Consider the following 17,865-nt stretch of genomic DNA (forward strand, 5'->3'; position numbering starts at 1 on the left):
AATTCGATTTTAGAAATTTAGATTTTATTCTAAATCGAAACCAAACCGAATTATTTGGTTTTAAAATTTTAACGAACCGAATCGAACTGAGCGACTGTTAAAGTCGATTTTCGGGTTGGTTCAGTTCGGTTTCGTTGGTTTTATCGATTTTGTCATTTTGATTGTGCACCTAGTATAAATTCACGACCTTCCTTGTAGCACGATGAAGGAAATCGAAATATCTAGCACTTAGAATTTTCCAACGACTGATACAATTCATACTAAGACTAGGATGTCATTACCCTCACGTGTCAATCCTTTTGCAAGATCATTTTCATGAAATAAAAACTAAACTCTAGTTCTTCAACACAAATGAAAATAAAAATCCTTAATTTATAAATAAAAATCATTTTTATTCCTTAATTTATCCGACACCCTTCAATGACAAGTTTTTTTTTTGCTTATTTCCTCCCCACAATTTGGAGCGTTATTTTTAGGTTAAATTACTTGTTTAGTCTTCTCATTTTAATTTAGATAATATATTTTTAAATATTATTATTAATAATTCTCATAATTTAATTACAATTTATTAGTCATCTTTTTTACCATTAGTGACAAATTCATGTTTATTAACTAATATAAGTTAAATATCAAATTGATACATGCACACAATAGGCACTATATGCAAAAATAGTCTAAGTTTAAGAATGTATTTTAATTAAATAGATATAATGCTACAATGACGAAATTCCAAAAAAAGAAAAATAAAATTGTAATTTATACGAAGATATTAAAAAAAAAGTAAAAAAAAAAAAATACAATTTCACAGTCAAGGACTCAAAATTGGCATTTGCAGCTGAATAGCCCTAATAAAATACTTCCTTTCATTTCCCAAGTCCTTCCCATCTGGCGCGACTTCAGTCTTCAATTCCAGTCGATCAGAGGAAGAACTAGAGACACCGGATTTGATGGTGAGTGAAATTGAAATCGATGAAATGCTGATCGAATTTCTCCGGCAGCAATTCCAGTTGATTTCAATGTTTTTGCCATTTTGCACTTTGTAATTTCGCGGATCATGCTTCTGCAGGCTCCGAAACCTGTTACGAGTCCCGTCTCCGAAGCGTGGTACCCAACCCTTGCGGTCTCCATGATCGCCGTTGGACTCATTATTACCGCTTCGTTTTTCATGTAAGTTCGATCGGATCTGTCTCTCTGTAGTTTAATTTAATCTGGTTGACGTTAATTATTCAGTGTGAAATGATAGGTTCGCCCTCCTGCTCGTTTTATACAAGTAGATTAGGGTTTGGTTACTTCTACTTCCCGGCATTTGTTGCTTTCTTAGTTCTATTTGATTACAATGGAATCGTTAGGAGATAATTAGTTTTCAATTCTACAAGCTTTTGATCTTTGGTTCTGAAGGGGAGGTAGTACGGAAATTTATCGATCCAATCGAGTATCATCTTCTTTTGTACCTTTCTTTCACATTTCGTGTCACTACACTACCATCGATGAGGGAATCGAAAATCTACAAGAAATTTTATTCCCAATGCATTGAAGTTCATCCATTGGGTTGAAAGATGTTTTGTAGGAGGCTTCAGGCTTTTGAAGTAACTCAGGATGGAACTAATTTTCATAATCCAAATCTGTGTTTAAACTAAAGGACATCTGACCATTAATAAAGAAGAGTCCACAGTGCTCTCTTTCATAAGAATTCATCCATTTGAGGACCTTCAATCTTAAGAAATGAACGAGGAGTTTAATCCCAAACTCCTGGAAGGTAGTCTCCAAACCATCTGCCCTTTGTCTGACATGATTTGTTACTATGTTCAGAAATAAGGAAAAATTTCCCCTTTGTTTCAATTTCTTTTTCTGCCACACTTTCAGAATTTGATATATAACAGTTGTATTCTTTTATTTATATCTTCTGTTATGTTTAGCTAATTAGTTAGCTAGTTTGTCTTTGTTAAGCATTCTGTTAAACTCTATTAGGCAGTAAGATTAGTCTTTAAATAGGCTGCGTATGTACCATTAAGAGTTATTTTTTACTCTTTGGATGCTGGGCAAGGCATAATTGCAGTTTCCGATGGATGTCCTGAAATGCCTCCTTTAACTTGACCATCATGCAGCTTTTCTTTAAATCTGAACCCCTATTTGATCTAAACCAGCTTCCAAGTATGCCGCCAAAGAATTGCATGAAGCATCTGCCTTTTGGCATGCAAGTACTGCTCTGTTTTTTTCCTTCGGCTTTAAGTGTATATGCTCTGGTTATTATCAACCTGTTTGAGTTAATTAATCATTTGTGAGGGATAATATTTTATTTAAGATCTGTTACATAGAAGTGGAAGTATATTTTCTTTGCTTGAGTGATGTGTCTTAAGATTATACTTTTCCATAAGCTTTTCATTGAAAATGTGGCAGCGTCGTGACCTTTTGACTATGGTATGCATCAGCCCATTGTTGTAGGCTTGTAGTTGGTGAACCTCCTGCCACTTCAAGGGTTAAATTTACTGTACATTTCTGATGCTCTATATAGAGTATGAGCGAAGCAATGAGTAAAGTCAATTTCTCTAGTCTTGGACAGCCGGAAACTAATATGGTTATTAATGCTCTTGTTTGTTGTAGATTTGGAAGGTAGCCTGATGATTTAAATTTTTTGTTTCTTGTCTGCCATTGATTTGATGGTTCTGACTGTATGCAAGCAAGGATGTTTCTAATGTAGACTATGGTTATAATTTGTCTCTGTTAACATGGTATCAATATCAAGTAAAAGTTATTGAACTTGATAAAGTGGGTATGAAATTTGATTAAATTGTTTTTATTGTCATGATCTATAACACAACCAAGTTGCATGGTTTGCTATTATGGGTGGAGCCAGATGACATGTTAGTATTATTCCAATAGATCAAGTATAACTGCCATCTTCTTATGGAGTTTATATTTGGGGTGACTCTAACCACATTGAATATCGTTTGCAGCTATGAAGCTACGGTTTCTAGGAAAAACCGTTGTCTGGCCAAGGAACTTACTAGGGGAGCAGTTGCCAGTGTTTTCTTGGTATGGATCTTTCTGTAGATGTCTTTTATAAGTTATAAAGCAGATTTTGTCCTCCTCCCCGTCAGTGGGAGGCGAACGTCCTTGTTTTCCCATTGACTTTTGTACATCTCTCTCATCAATTATAGGCAGATTTGATTATGGATGCTGGTGTTATATTCATGGTTCTATGTTTTTCTCTGTTGCAGGGTTTTGGCTCCTTGTTCTTGCTGCTTGCTTCTGGTGTTTATGTCTAACTTTCAGAAGCATATGTTGAGAATTATGTTTATTTAGGGAGTCAGTTTTACAATTATGTTGCTGGGCTAGGACTACTTCCGTAAAAACAGTGGTATTTTTTCCAATGAGGAATGAGTACAATCGAATTTTCCTTTTTTTTTTTTTTTAATAGAGCATAACGTGCATTATGATTGAAGGAATTTTGTAGACTTGAAAATGGCAGTGGTGAAGAAATCAGCTTTCGATAGAACCATTGCTTTCTTCAATAATGTGGAAGTTGATTGAAATCTTATATGAAGGGAGCATACCAATCCTTGTTAACTGGTAAATTGATTGAATTCGTTTACTGGTTAGACTTCAGGATTTGCAAAGTTTAAAAGTCTTCTGACTCTCAGGTTTACAAAGTTAATTATTTTTATTTTACCCATGGGAGAGTGGTTTTTTATTTGTTCCCAATGGTTTAGACAGTTTCTGTTGCTTTGGCTAAATTACAAAACATACCTTTTAACTTTGCCATTTGTCTTTATCATTTCAAAAGTAACTTTCATAAATATTTCAAAAAAATATCTTTTAAGCAAAAACATTTAGTACTTTGTAATTAATGAAAGTTTGTCTGGAATAATTTATGGGAGATGTTTGTGAATGGAAGTTTAGTGGGAGCTTTCTCGATAAGCAAGGAATAATAAAGGAGGGTTTTCTTAGGATGAGTTTATTTATTTTTTTAGACATTTACCATCTTAAATTTATACCTTCTAATTTTTCAGCTTATTCGTCACATAATTTACACAGAAATTAACAAATTTTCAGCCTATTTTGTACGGTCAATTGATCAAATAAACACCGCAAGTATATCTTGTTATTTTCAGATTTTAAAATTGAAAATTAAGAACACATAATTATATCAACTCATTTCTTTTCTTTTTTCTCTTTAATTAAAATACGACATCTTATAGATTATCATATATTGTAAAATTATAATTATTAAAATTTTATTTCACAAAATATGTTAGTAAATTATTAATAATATTTGAGATTAACTAATTATTTAGTCAGTAATTACAACCTATTTTTATTAGTTGATGAAAATACTACTAAACCCATTTTGAACCGATTCAATTTTTAAATATGTTGTCAAAAGTAAAATATCACAACAAAAAAATGAGGAGTTAAAAAAGAGCAAAAACAGGAAATAAAAATTTAATTTGGAGCAAATTACATAAATAACACAAAAAAAAGCATATAGTATTAGGTTCAAAAATTAACATAAATGCCAACTTATACAATCACACCAGATTTACTAAAACTAAAACTACCTTACTAACATTTTTGAAAAAGGGAAAAAAATATTTTTATAAATACATATGCTAATTTCTTTATAACTTTTTTTTTAATAGAATCTCTTATTTTGAGGTTTTTAAAATGATTATTTATTGTCTCGATTTGTCTTATTTCACGGCAACAACGCTACGCGCCTACAGTAGACGGCTACACGGAAGGCAATAGGTTCCTTTCAAAGTTAACGAGATTCCGCCACGTGTCTCGATCATGGACCGTGGATGGTAGTGGAGCGGCATCCATTTCCACGGAGCGAAAATATATTATTTTTCGTCTGAGTTTAGTGAAAGCGGCGCCAGAGTTCTTAGGTGGGGTCAGAAAATTCAAGTGAAAAATCGCGGCCATGGACTCTTCCCAGCCGCAGCAGCAGCAGCAGCAGCCGCAGCCGCCGCAGCAGCAACCTCAGCCTGTTGTCAAGAAGAAGGAGACGCGGGGCCGCAAGCCGAAGCCCAAGGACGAGAAGAAGGACGAGCAGCTTGCGAAGAAGATGAAGGCTCAGCATCAGCCCTCCGTCGACGAGCGCTACACTCAGTGGAAGTCTCTTGTTCCTGTTCTTTACGACTGGTTCGCCAACCACAATCTCGTCTGGCCCTCTCTTTCTTGCCGGTACTCTACTCACTCCTCTTGATTCTGTTTCTTTTTCGCTCTTCTTCACACCCTAATGCAATGTGGGTGCTTCTTTCTCTTCTAGGGTTTTCTAATTGCTGTTTATTTGGCTTGTCTTTCTTCTTATTATGCGTCTGGTTATTCGTTGGGGAAAACACCTCCATTGGATTACTGGATCTGTCGCTTTTGAATTTTTAGGGTTTTTACTATGTATCGCATTTATGCAAGATGAGCTATTATTATCACATTGCATTGATTGGAGTTTCAACTCTGTTCCGGGTTCTAGGTGGGGTCCTCAGCTTGAGCAAGCGACGTATAAGAACCGCCAGCGTCTTTATCTTTCTGAACAGGTTAGACCATCGTCACAGTAAAATCAAGTGATTTGTTGGAATGGATCTATGGTTTATTTCTTTCTGTGGTTGTGCTGAATCCAGAACATATTGGTTAACAATATAAATTGGGGCGTGAGAATTCCTTAGGGAGAGGAACGAGCTTGTATTTGATTGGCGCTATGGACCGTTCATTTATAGTCTATAGCTGAAGTGTCATTTATTTATTTATTTTCTTGCTTCCGTGCTTCTAGACTGATGGTAGTGTTCCGAATACACTGGTCATTGCAAATTGTGAAGTGGTGAAACCTAGGGTTGCAGCTGCAGAACACATTTCTCAGGTGGTTTATCATATTTGATCAATTTTAAATTTGATTCATTATCCTTAGTCCATGTATCATACTTGATTGTTGTATTTTCAGTTCAATGAAGAAGCTCGCTCTCCATTTGTGAAGAAGTACAAGACTATCATACACCCTGGTGAGGTACGGCTATGCATTTCTCAAACAATGAAGTCTGGAACAGATGAAAACATGAGCTACAATAAATTCATATAAGCTGGTTGATTCCTTCAGGCGCTTTTTTTTTTTTCATGTTTACATGTGGATATTGTTAAATTATCGTTTCTTACTTGAGTTTCAAGGTTTGTCTCAGTCTTGGAACATTTATATTGGTTCCTTTGGATAAGTCATTGCTGTCCAGTTGGAAGTTGAAAATGATGGTGGAGTTGTTTTAAAATTGTTCTAATGGTCTTTGTTGAATATTTTTACAGGTTAACAGAATTAGGGAACTTCCCCAGAATGCTAGAATTGTTGCCACACACACGGATAGTCCAGATGTATGTGCTAATGATTTTAGTTCTTGCATTATTTTGATTGAGAAGCTTATGCCTCGATTACGTTTATTCAACCACTATTGCTTTAAGTCTCTTTGGTATTCAACATTCAGGTCCTCATTTGGGATGTTGAGGCTCAACCTAACCGTCATGCTGTCCTTGGTGCCACAAATTCTCGCCCAGATTTGGTAATTCTGTTGAAAACTCAAACTGCTGACATGTTCTTTAAATGTTACTATGTCTTGAAGTTCTGGTATCCATCTCTTTTTGGCTGATTGAGGTTAAGTTAATCCCATTATAGAAGCTTACTGAGATATTGATATGTCCAACATGTCTAGTTTATTTTCTTACTGTTAAATGCTGCAGTCGTGGTTAAACAGTAGGCTGCCTATTTTAATGTCTCGTGAATGTGAATGGTCAAAGCATTTAATTGTTTTATTCAAATGGAGAGATTTTTCATAATAATTATCTAGAGCCGAGGGGGTTTCCCAAGCTGGTGGGTAGACGTGAAAAATCATGGAAAGCATGTATAACTTCCTAGGTCTCATGTTAATCTTAACAATTGTTCTGGGAACATGAAAGATGAATTATTCTGGTGTTTGTAACATGCACATTCTAAATTCTTCTTTGTTTGAAACCTTCATTATGCAATTTTGAGTTAACTTACAGTGCATTTGCAGATTCTGACTGGTCATCAAGAAAATGCAGAGTTTGCTCTAGCAATGTGCCCCACTGAACCTTATGTTCTCTCTGGAGGTTGAAAGCTTTCTGATCTTTTTTCTCATTAAAGTTGGTCCTTCTAATGAGACTCAATCTGCAAAGTTTTACTCGACTGTGGCATTGTTTCAGATTAGATGTCTCAAATTATTATTATTTTTCAAAATATATCAATTTCTTTGTTGTAATGGGATTATTACTATCTCATGGTGTGGGGTGTTAGAAAAGGGGTTCCATTTCTCAGATGCTATTTAATCTTATGCCAGGGAAGGACAAGTTAGTTGTTTTATGGAGTATCCAGGACCATATAACAACTTCGGCCACAGACCCTGCTGCTTCAAAATCACCAGGATCTGGTGGATCTATCATAAAAAAGGCGGGAGAGACAAATGATAAAGCTTCTGATGGGCCTTCTGTTGGGCCACGAGGAGTTTACCATGGTCACGAGGATACTGTTGAAGATGTGACCTTCTGTCCATCCAAGTAATATCTCAGTTCTGAATTTTGAGTCGTTCATGTTTTTATTTTAATTTTATTTTGAGAATTAGGAATATAAGGGCATATGGATGGGGCATTTAAAACCTTTTCTTTTATTTAATATACATTTAGATTTTTCATGTAGTACAGCAGGTGGTGATTTCCAGCTGGGGTTTGGTTTGATAGAGATGGAAGTCTAATTTTTAATGTTCTCGTTTCTAAGTTAAACTATTAACCACTTTTTCTTTTATTTTCTTTCTTAAGTGCACAGGAGTTTTGCAGCGTGGGAGATGACTCTTGTCTAATATTATGGGATGCCCGTGCTGGCTCTGGCCCAGCTGTTAAGGTCATAATTCTCTTGTTTAATTTTCTCTGTACTGTTCTTTATCATACTGGAAGTTGAAATCTGGGTTATAGAGCGTACATTAGAGTATGACCTTGGAATAACTACGTACTTGTCATTCTGTGACTCTAATATTTAGTATTTGTTATACTGGCCAAAGTTGATAGGATAAAATTTCCATGATGTTTTACCTTTTTTGTAGTAGAAACTATTTGGTTGTTTCATACCATTATTCTGCGTAGGAGCTTCATCCTGCATGACAAATAGGATGTCCCATAATTTACTTCTGCTTTTATGTTTTTATTTTCAGAGCTCGTATTTTAGGAGCTTCTGTTTATATTCATGCTAGTCTGACCTTTCTTTCTGGCTGGCAGGTTGAAAAAGCACATAATGCTGATCTTCATTGTGTTGATTGGAATCCTCATGATGATAATCTTATCATAACAGGGTAATTTTTAATTTCTTATTTTCTCTTTATTAATGTTTATGGGAAAATGAGATCCGATAGACATAAAAAAAGAAAAAATTTACAGAGACAGAGAGAAGAAATAGTAAATAGCACTATGATCTTGCTGCTATTTGCCCGACTCCTTTAGTTGCTATTTCAATGAAATTCATTTTGTTATTAAAGAAAACAAGAAACAGAATTTGGCCGTTGTGTACCATTTGGTTTCACCTCTTTATATTTGATAGATCGTTTGGAATTAGGAAAGTGTAATTTTTAAGGTCCACTTACATTTTGACTAATCTCTCTTCAGGTCAGCAGATAACTCTATTCGTCTGTTTGATCGTCGGAACCTCACTTCTAATGGAGTTGGCTCGCCCATCTATAAATTTGAGGGCCATAAAGCAGCGGTTCTTTGTGTTCAGGTATTCTTTTTGTTTTTGTTTTTTGTTACCTTTTGTCTTATTACTACTAGTTTTATTTTTTAATGCTCTTGCAATTAGTTGCAAAATGTGTTAATCACACATACCTGTCCATATATTTTTTATTCAGTGGTCTCCAGATAAGTCATCTGTCTTTGGAAGTTCCGCAGAGGACGGGCTGTTGAATATCTGGGATTACGATAAGGTACAGCATTTTGAGATTAAAACCGTGTTTCTGTTTTGTTATCTTTCTTCCAGGATTTAATCGAGATAATAGTATCTTAAGCCATGAATTTCTTTTTCCCTTTTTCTTAGAGATCTGATTACACAAAATACCATGACAACATCTGGCTGGTTTTATTTAGCGTTTCTGATATGTTTATGGTTCATATTAATTAATTGGTGTAATTTATTTGTCTTTGGATTTCTATTGGATTTTGGTAATATATATTCATGATGTTCTTTCTGGTCTCAACCTATTCCAGGTTGGTAAAAAGACAGAGCGAGCAACAAGGACACCTGCTGCTCCCCCAGGCTTATTTTTCCAGCATGCTGGGCACAGGTTTTAAATTACTGCCTTTTTCTGTTTGAGACGCACGAACCAGACAAAAGAGCACGTTAAACTCTTAGTTCATTCCTTTCCGAGAACTGCTATTCCTCGGATAGTTTTTCCTTCACCTGCATCATTGCAATATTGTTAGTGCTTGATTTTAAGGTTACTTTATTCATCTAACCTTTTTGTCATATCCAGGGATAAGGTCGTTGACTTCCACTGGAATGCATCTGATCCATGGACTGTTGTCAGCGTGTCTGATGATTGTGATACAACTGGTGGAGGAGGAACATTGCAGGTCCACCACCATCTCTCTCTCTCTCTCTCTCTCTCTCTCTCTCTCTCTCTCTCTCTCTCTCTCTCTCTCTCTCTCTATTACCCCCCCACTCCAAAGAAAAAGAAAGAAAAAAACTCCTTTAAAAACAATACAAGAACCACGAGGTTATTTTGCTAGGTTGCTTACACCATATTGTTTAATTATTTATATGTTTTCGGTTTGGGGTTGGAAGGGGGCTCATTGTTCTTTTTAAAATATACATTTAAAGAAAGTTTCTCTTGACTTGTTATGCTTGTGAGTTGCAGATATGGCGTATGAGTGATTTGATTTATCGGCCAGAAGATGAGGTGTTAGCTGAGCTTGAAAAATTCAAATCTCACGTAATTGAATGTGCTGCAAAGCCTTAGAGAGACCGTAAAGTTCGATGCAGTAGATTGTAGCGTAGTGGAATTGGAACTCTAGTCTGTCTATCTTCAGTGTTCTATTCTTTCTTTTTCCCTTCTTTGCAACTGTGTGCATGTATTTGGAATATCCGGCGCAGGCTCTCTCTCTTCTATTTATAGAGTTTACAGTATGTAGAATGAATATGACTATCTGGCACCATCAATGAATTGAACGCTGTCGGTTCTCTGTAATGCCTGTTGAATGAACGTTTGAAAATGGATCATTATTAGTGTTTGGTAACTTATTTACCCCATCTTTATAATGATTGCGTATTGAACATTTGGGATCCTCATACAGGAGTAGAATGCCTTCCTTAAGAAGTCATAAAATTAAAAAACTTTGTATGCGATAGGATGTCTTTTCAGTGATACACAATGTTCTATCTGAATCTAACAGCATTCTCTTCTCTCAATGCTTTATTCTGCAACACCAAGTTCAGAAAAAGAACCAAAAAAGAGTTACAACTAGAGGGTAACGAGCGATGTTGAATATAGTTCTGTGCAAGATATTTTGGAAGGCAGTTCAGTTAGTTGAAATTAGAAATTGAACTATGGCCTATGGTGAAGGAAGGACTGGCTAATTTGTTAGGTGGAACCTGACCATAATCTAGGCATTCCATGTTCACTTATGCTACTTCCTGAATACCTTCTCATTCTCTGCCAGAAATGTCTCTTACCTTTCTCAATTCTAGGGGGTCTAGAACTCGAGCATCTTTCAAGTGATCTGGTTTCTTGCGACGTATTTAACAACTCTGAAATGGAGAGACGTGTATCGAGGATGTCGAAATGTGAACTATAGTTAGGTACTGAATATTGGCTATGAAAAGAGTCTAGCATGTGTCTTGAACTTGATGCCTCATTATCATTCATATCCACAGACGAGTTCTCCTGGCTTGAATCCCGTGAACTTGCTTCTCGTGCCTCGTCACATTGGTTAGAAACTAGTTTCAGTGCTTGAACAACCTCACCCATGAAAGGTCGATGCGACACCTCTGGCTGCACACACATTGAAGCAATGGCTGCCACTTTGGCTATACTTTCAAAAGGAACATCCTCACAATCTAGCGATTTGTCGATTATAATTTCTAAGCCTTCTTTGCTTGTGAGGAGTGGGCGAGCCCAAGCAACAAGGTTTTCTTGACCAGGTGGTTGCGACATATCTACTGGTTTCCTGCCCGTTAATAGCTCAAGAAGGACGACACCGTAACTGTAAACGTCGCTCTTTACAAGTAAATGGCCTGTCATTGCATACTCCGGAGCCACATATCTGAACATATCAACAATAAGTCAAGTAAGAGAAGGCATAAAAAAAAAGAATCTACATTTCCTCTAAGATTCGGAAGTATCCTACTTTACTATAATTCAGAAGATTCAACATGTATCCAAGATTCCCAGGATGTAGGCAGAGCATGTTGCTTCTCAAATCTATGGCAAATGTGAAAAATTTTAGCCTACCTTAACATTTTCTTTTTCTTGATATGCCTAGCAGAGCTTAATAGCACTTACAATAACATGTTCCAAAATCTGATATGTAACTTGTTCAAATGGAAAAGAAAAAACAGTCTTTCATAAAGATGACCAAGATCTAATCTGTAACAAGTGTTCTAGAGATAGTAGGCTCCATGGCATGCATAATAGCAAGTATGATGATAAGTGAAGATTATGATAAATAAATTAACTACCAGCCTCTTCTTGGCTCTTTACTATATTTTGCAAGGAGAAATCTAAAACAACTTCTAATAATATACAAACAGGAGGAATGTTATACCCGAAAGTTCCCATGACACGTGTTGATATGTGTTTACTTTCCTCGTCCATCGCAGTTCGAGCCAATCCGAAGTCGGAAACTTTTGGTGTAAAATCATGTTCTAGCAAAATGTTGCTGGATTTGAAGTCCCTATGTATGACTCTAGGACTTGAATCTTCATGTAGATAGGATAAACCCCGAGCAGCACCGAGCGCTATCTTTATCCGGGCGCCCCAATCAAGTGGGGCAGTTTCCCTATCAACACCTAACGGAAGAGAATATCGAAAAACGAAACAAGTTAGATTAAATTGAAATGGTTTCATATCGCTGTGTCACAATAGAATCATACTGGTTAAACCACAAATGGAACACATGAAGACCACTTTCTTACCATGTAAATGAGATTCCACACTGCCGTTTGGAATGAGTTCATACACCAGGCAGCGACTACGCTCCTCGGTACATATTCCAATCAACTTGACCAAATTTCTGTGGTGGAGGCGGCTCAGCATTTCGACTTCAGCCAAGAATTCTCGACCACCCTGATGATCGTCTCTCTTGAGAACTTTGACTGCTACTTTGGTACCATCTTCAAGAACGCCACTGTAAACGCGTCCAAACCCACCTTCCCCCAATATTCTTGAAGGATAAAAATTATTGGTGGCTCTCTCTATGTCAGAAGCACTTAATGTCTTGGCTGATCCTGAATATGGGGCAATGCTTGATCCAAAGGATAAAGAAGCAGAACTAGGCATGGTTGCCATAACTGATCCACCAGCACCTGCAAGTCTGTATAAACTTAAAAGATGCCAAAGGACCGAATGATGAGCGTAAAAACGCAATAAAATACCGTTACAAAAGATCCACCTTTTCAGGGGGCCAACATTAGTAGGCAATCCATATTACCTGATGGTTTATTGAGGGAGGATAACGAAACGTGTGGAGTTGGTTTCAGCTGACAAACACCATCATTGTGTCTAAAGATCAAAATCCAAGCAATAGCAATGCATAAAACCACTGCAACAGTAGTTGACAGGGCAATCATAGCAATCATACCACCACTTATCCTTTCTTTATGCTGTCTATTCTGTATATCGACGCCGATGGGTTTTACAGTCCTTGCATTGTTACTATTACTTGTATAAGGCTCGCTATCCATTTGTGACTCTCCAGAAGGAGGTGATGGAGGTAAACCTGGATATCGAACATATAATACTTCATAGTCACCAAAATAGGAATCTTTGATGGAAACTTTCTTGTGCCAAAACCTTTGGTAAGTCAAAAAGGCCGTAGTATTGTCAAATTTTTCCCCAAGAGGGACTAAGTCAATAAGGACAACAGTCTTATCTGGTTGCTGGTTAGCTGCATTGGCTCCAATAATGCGAACTTGACTTTGCTTTACAAACACCCCAGCAGCAACTTCTGCCGCTAGCTCCGAAACTAGGGGGAAGAAGGTATACAGCGAAACACTGAGGCGAAGTCCAATTTGCATTGGCCAAACACAACCACAGGGAGATCCTGGGGGAGTATTTGTATACGGCTCAGTGCACAGGGTTCCTGAACAATCTGGAAAAGGAAATTAAACATGTTCTTTAATAATAATTTCCTTGGTCTGTGATCTGGATGAGAAAGAATTAAGTAATGTATACCTTCATTGGGAGGTGGAGGAGGCAGTGCATGTATTGGTGGCAGTGGTGGCATCTTCGGACTCTTTGCGGAAGGTTTCAATGGTGAAGCTTTAGGGGGATCAAAATGTCCTGAAAATGGAGAAAGAACAAACAACTAAGACAGTTTTTTATGTGATGAAAGAAGAAGAATACTTATTTGGTTAAAATATTGGGATGTGCCTTACTTCTAGTATACCCAGGCATTTTTTGGAATGGTGAAGGAGAAGGTGAAACATGATTCACAAGCAGAGGAGGATCATAATGTGGAGGAGATATTGGAGAGGGATCTGCACAAGAAGTGATTGGGTAGCCAAACTGACCATTTTTTTCCATTATCTGATTTGATTAAAATAATTCACACAGGATATTAATACATCTAAGTACCTGATTCTGTAGGTGGAGCAGGGTGCCCTCTTCTGTTTGAATGTTGTGTCGGAGATATGTTTGGACCTATGATGTTAAACCAAGGAATACCTTTCTATGTCAGGGATGCCAAAACTGGAAATGGTTATAAACTTCAGAAAATACAGGTTGAACCAATACCCGGTGGTTTTGTTGCGTGAGAGGAAATTGGATATGATGGTGCAGGTGCTTGACTGATGGTATCATTTCTCCTTCTGTGATGCTTATAATATGGGGGCACAGGAGGAGATGTTGGAGCTTTTTGTGGTGAAAGAATTGGTCGTGGAGCGTCATGAGAGTGTCCCATGTCATTTTGAGTGGAAGGAGCTTCAAAAAAAGAACCAGAAAATAAGCACCAGGGAGAGATTCTTTCTTCAGGATCAATTTACCTGAAATGCACTTTTCCACAATACCTTGTTCTGGGGAATGATTCACAGGTGGCATATGTTTGGGCAATGCATAATAAGGTGCAGCTGCTGGTGCTTCTAACCTATTTCCATCACTAGCTTTCGGGGAAGGAGCTACCGCTGGAGCGATATCAGGCTCTGGAACATCAAATTTGGAACAATCAACCAAAGAAATTTAGGCAGACCAGATGAAATAACCATGAAAGTTCCACGAATTGAGATGTGAATTAAGTTAGAAATTGTAATAACTGAACAAATTTACAAGTAATACAAACAACTAGATCTCCATTATTCCGTACATTTTTTATAAGATCTTTGGTTGTTTGCTATCTTATCGAGGAGATTTATCTTTTTCTTTACCCTGGTGTGAAATTTAGAAATTGTTCCTTTTTTAGCTTTTAGGACTGAATAAATCTTCTTGTGTTGTAAAAAACTAAAAACTCCAAAGAGCAACAAAAGTCATGAATAACAAGATGTTGAATAGTTGTACACAACATATATGCCCTTACTCCACAATTTAAGAATTGGGATAAGATCACAAGCAGACTTTCACCTGGTAATGTGGATGGAGATATTTCAGGATCTACTGGATGACTAGCAGGTGAGTTCTTCGGCAACTTGCTCACTGGCATTGCAATTTGTATGGATATGACAAATAAGAGGAGAAAAGGGGAAGAAATTTCAGATATAGCAAAGGATGGCAAACTAACGATTGAGCGAGAAAATTGTTTTTTGTATTATATTATCAAACCTGGAGATATCGGCTCAGCGATGGGAGCTACGTTTGGTGAAGTGTTTTGACGAGAACTTGATGAAGAATTTGTTTGCTCATGTGGGGAACTTGCTGGCGAATATAGCGGAGAATTCGTCGTTGTCACGGCTGGAGCTGTGGATAAAAAATTAGGCAGATAATGAATCAATTGCACATGAAAATACAGGAGACCAACAGTATAGTTCATCTACCTGGAGAAACCTTTGACAGAGGAGTCTCATTCACTGGTGCTTTACCTTCTGCTTCTGGTGTACTTGGTGAAATCAATGGTGCATTTGGTTGAACTGGTAAAGAGGGATGTGGCATGCTATTAAATGGTGGCAGCTCAGTCGGAGTACTCGGAGAAGAGGACGGTACGAACCCTTCGGTCGTGTCAGGCAATGGAACTGGCGCAATTGGTGGTGGTAACACAACCGGTGGTTGCAAAGTCGACTCTACATTGTCCAAAACAGAATGTTTATGATATAATAAAAAAACAGCTGACTAGAAGTTATCAACTTGATGGACTTTACCATTTGGCTGGGGTGCAGAGCTCGGTCCCGTGCCGTGTTGGACAAAGCCGGGTACTCCTTCAATGGGAGGAAATGCAGAAGAAGCTACAAGGGGTGGAGAGTTTCTGAATCCTACAACATGGGAAGTGGCAGAACCAGCAGAAAATTAGAACTTCTACCAATCAATGAATTAAGAAAAACAAACAGCTCAGAAGATCAATGGTTCAGTTATCTCCAACATATAGAGAGAGAGAGAGATTTCAACAGAAAATAAGGCACTGGAATCGAGCAGAACTCCTCATCATCAACCCAGTTGAGAGAATACACTTAAAACAAGGGCAGTAATATCAGTAGATCAGTCCAATTCAATAGAACTCAAGCTCAATTAAAGGAACAGATATCTGAAAGTTCCGCACATATTGCAAAGAAACATAGCTGTATTCTTTGACAACAGAGCTTAAAAAGAAACAAATTGAAATCTAATGGCTGAACAGTTCATTCAAATCTCAACGACCCAGATTCCAAATTTCAAATGTGAATAAGCAAGAACTTTACCAGCAATTTCCCCGAGCTCGGAAGCATTAGCAGCGACACAAAGAATCAGCAGCTGAAGAATCAATGGAATCAGCCCCTCCATCCCATATAAACCAAACTCAAACCCAATCCCCAGTTCCTCAAATGACGACAAATTTATTCAACATCGATCAAAAAGAAAAGAGGGAACAAATGAAATTGAATAAACAAATTACTTAATTGGGCATTTATAACTTGAAGCAAGAACAATCAGGAGGTTGGACTGAAGAAGACCCACAAACAGTGAGAAGAAAGCAATGACAGGGCAGTGTACAGAGTGAAAATAACCCAAGATGAATTCAAGAGATTTTTGAGGTACCCATGAACAAGAGAAGCGTTTCTCTAAAAACTGACCCAAAAATGAAACAAAAAAAAAACTATATTTGTTTGCAAATATTTACACCAAACATTTTGCATCCAAAGCAAGCTTGAAGTAACAGTCGCTTTATATACAAATCACTGGAAGAAGCAAATATTTTAATGGAACCTTTTTTGGATCCAACTTACGAGTGGAGATCAATTTATTGGTAATTGAACCAACTCTTTTTGTTTGGTTTTCCATTTTTCTTTTCATCTGGGAATTAAATTTTATCTCCAAAATTTCATTTTTCGAAATTTTCGTAATTCAGATTGCTGAGATAGAGAGAGTACAACTGTGAAAATTTTCCCTCACAAGTTTAAGATTTGGTAAATCTAATATTTCCTTCCGGAGTTTAAGATTTGGTAAATCTAATATTTTTCATCTGTGTAATTGAGACAACGTTTTTTTTTTATTTGGTTGATTTCCATTTTTCCTTTTTTCAATTGTGAACATGATATTGAATAGATATTTCCGTCGACATATCTATGTATTCATGTTTCATATTTGATGTAAACCGACATTTCTATAAAATTACAAAAAAAATCTCACTAATATAAACATAATATTGATATAAATTATTTTAAACTTATTTAGAAATGATATGATACTTATTTGTTAATTTAAATAATTTTTATGAATGTTTTATTCTTATAATTTTTTTCTATGGACACCGACATTTTATTCATGTTTCCATTTAAAACCTTGATTGCGAATCAAATTTTCTCCCCATGTTTTTTCCATCGTTTTAGTATTTGGATGATGACGTGGTTAGAGACTCATTTGACTCGTCACCCTCCTAACTTAAATTACAATTTTATTTTATTCTACTTTTCATTTAAGAATTCGAGCTTCAGCATCATGATTATTATTATAATGAGCGAGTCTTGTGTAATTTGAATGGGTCAAAATCGTTGCTGAAATGGATGGGAAAATTAAATAGTTTTCAAACAGTTTTTAATGATCATTTATAGGAAGATTAAACTGCCTTATAAAGTAGATAATAAACATTACGACTAGTTTAACATTTACTTTTTTAGTTTAGCTATTGCTTTTCTACTTTTAGAAGAGATATTTTCCAATGATTTTACAAATTATTGAACACTATTGTTAGAAGTTTTACTATAAAAAATATTGATTTCTAAAACTAAAAGTAGTTTCCTTTACTAAAAAAACATGTTAAGAATAAGAAAACAAGTTTTTTTAACAAAAAATAAATTAAATCGAAAGATAAAATACGAGTTAGATTACTCAATTTCAATTATGCTACCAAGTGTCTAGAGTATCTCAAATTAACTCACCTCAAAAACCTCAATGCCAATATGCTACATAAGCGTTAAATTGATGAATTCAATAATAGAGACATACTAGACACAAAATTGCAAGTTCGGTGACTTGTTAGAAACTTTTTAAGGAAAGG

The 17,865-nt window shown here is 36.4% G+C and overlaps 3 protein-coding genes across 4 annotated transcripts; 2 read left to right on the forward strand and 1 right to left on the reverse strand.

Annotated features, from left to right (window-relative positions):
- Positions 1-791: 791 nt before the first annotated feature.
- On the forward strand, positions 792-3,625 carry LOC111016605 (uncharacterized). Its single transcript, XM_022292053.2, has 4 exons — positions 792-950; positions 1,067-1,167; positions 2,955-3,033; positions 3,219-3,625. Exons 1-4 carry the CDS (start codon positions 948-950, stop codon positions 3,264-3,266), a joined length of 231 nt encoding a protein of 76 aa, XP_022147745.1. The 5' UTR covers positions 792-947; the 3' UTR covers positions 3,267-3,625.
- A 1,226-nt stretch (positions 3,626-4,851) lies between these two features.
- LOC111016569 (WD-40 repeat-containing protein MSI4) lies at positions 4,852-10,269 on the forward strand. Its single transcript, XM_022292011.1, has 15 exons — positions 4,852-5,187; positions 5,474-5,537; positions 5,771-5,857; positions 5,939-6,001; positions 6,289-6,354; positions 6,465-6,539; positions 7,032-7,107; positions 7,335-7,551; positions 7,810-7,891; positions 8,263-8,336; positions 8,647-8,758; positions 8,886-8,960; positions 9,241-9,317; positions 9,507-9,606; positions 9,891-10,269. Exons 1-15 carry the CDS (start codon positions 4,925-4,927, stop codon positions 9,990-9,992), a joined length of 1,533 nt encoding a protein of 510 aa, XP_022147703.1. The 5' UTR covers positions 4,852-4,924; the 3' UTR covers positions 9,993-10,269.
- Positions 10,270-10,325: 56 nt separating this feature from the next.
- Positions 10,326-16,570, reverse strand: LOC111016568 (Protein kinase superfamily protein). Of its 2 annotated transcripts, none has more exons than XM_022292010.2 (14): positions 16,070-16,570; positions 15,536-15,646; positions 15,260-15,457; positions 15,003-15,137; positions 14,805-14,876; positions 14,258-14,389; positions 13,986-14,171; positions 13,827-13,892; positions 13,628-13,729; positions 13,425-13,532; positions 12,682-13,341; positions 12,167-12,556; positions 11,797-12,040; positions 10,326-11,295 (listed from the first exon to the last, which is right to left on the reverse strand). In XM_022292010.2, exons 1-14 carry the CDS (start codon positions 16,149-16,151, stop codon positions 10,614-10,616), a joined length of 3,168 nt encoding a protein of 1,055 aa, XP_022147702.1. In that variant the 5' UTR covers positions 16,152-16,570; the 3' UTR covers positions 10,326-10,613. The 2 variants fall into 2 exon arrangements, with proteins under 2 accessions (XP_022147702.1, XP_022147701.1); XM_022292009.2 differs by having other exon boundaries at positions 15,215-15,457.
- Positions 16,571-17,865: the final 1,295 nt, after the last annotated feature.

Source organism: Momordica charantia, assembly GCF_013281855.1.
Source record: "Momordica charantia cultivar OHB3-1 chromosome 6 unlocalized genomic scaffold, Mcharantia_2.0 BLBB01000006.1, whole genome shotgun sequence".
Lineage (NCBI taxonomy): Eukaryota > Viridiplantae > Streptophyta > Magnoliopsida > Cucurbitales > Cucurbitaceae > Momordica > Momordica charantia.

What these genes read in the sequence shown, in the direction of transcription:
- LOC111016605 (XM_022292053.2), top strand. An exon ending in ATTACCGCTTCGTTTTTCAT is followed by an intron (nt 1,168 to 2,954) that starts GTAAGTTCGATC and finishes TATCGTTTGCAG; the next exon opens with CTATGAAGCTACGGTTTCTA. An exon ending in CAGTTGCCAGTGTTTTCTTG is followed by an intron (nt 3,034 to 3,218) that starts GTATGGATCTTT and finishes TCTCTGTTGCAG; the next exon opens with GGTTTTGGCTCCTTGTTCTT.
- LOC111016569 (XM_022292011.1), top strand. Translation starts at nt 4,925, where the DNA reads ATGGACTCTTCCCAGCCGCAGCAGCAGCAGCAGCAGCCGCAGCCGCCG. An exon ending in GTGACCTTCTGTCCATCCAA is followed by an intron (nt 7,552 to 7,809) that starts GTAATATCTCAG and finishes TTCTTTCTTAAG; the next exon opens with TGCACAGGAGTTTTGCAGCG. An exon ending in CAGCGGTTCTTTGTGTTCAG is followed by an intron (nt 8,759 to 8,885) that starts GTATTCTTTTTG and finishes TTTTTTATTCAG; the next exon opens with TGGTCTCCAGATAAGTCATC.
- LOC111016568 (XM_022292009.2), bottom strand. Translation starts at nt 16,151, where the DNA reads ATGGAGGGGCTGATTCCATTGATTCTTCAGCTGCTGATTCTTTGTGTC. An exon ending in ATCTCCATCCACATTACCAG is followed by an intron (nt 14,390 to 14,804) that starts GTGAAAGTCTGC and finishes TTGATGTTCCAG; the next exon opens with AGCCTGATATCGCTCCAGCG. An exon ending in TCACGCAACAAAACCACCGG is followed by an intron (nt 13,893 to 13,985) that starts GTATTGGTTCAA and finishes TTAACATCATAG; the next exon opens with GTCCAAACATATCTCCGACA.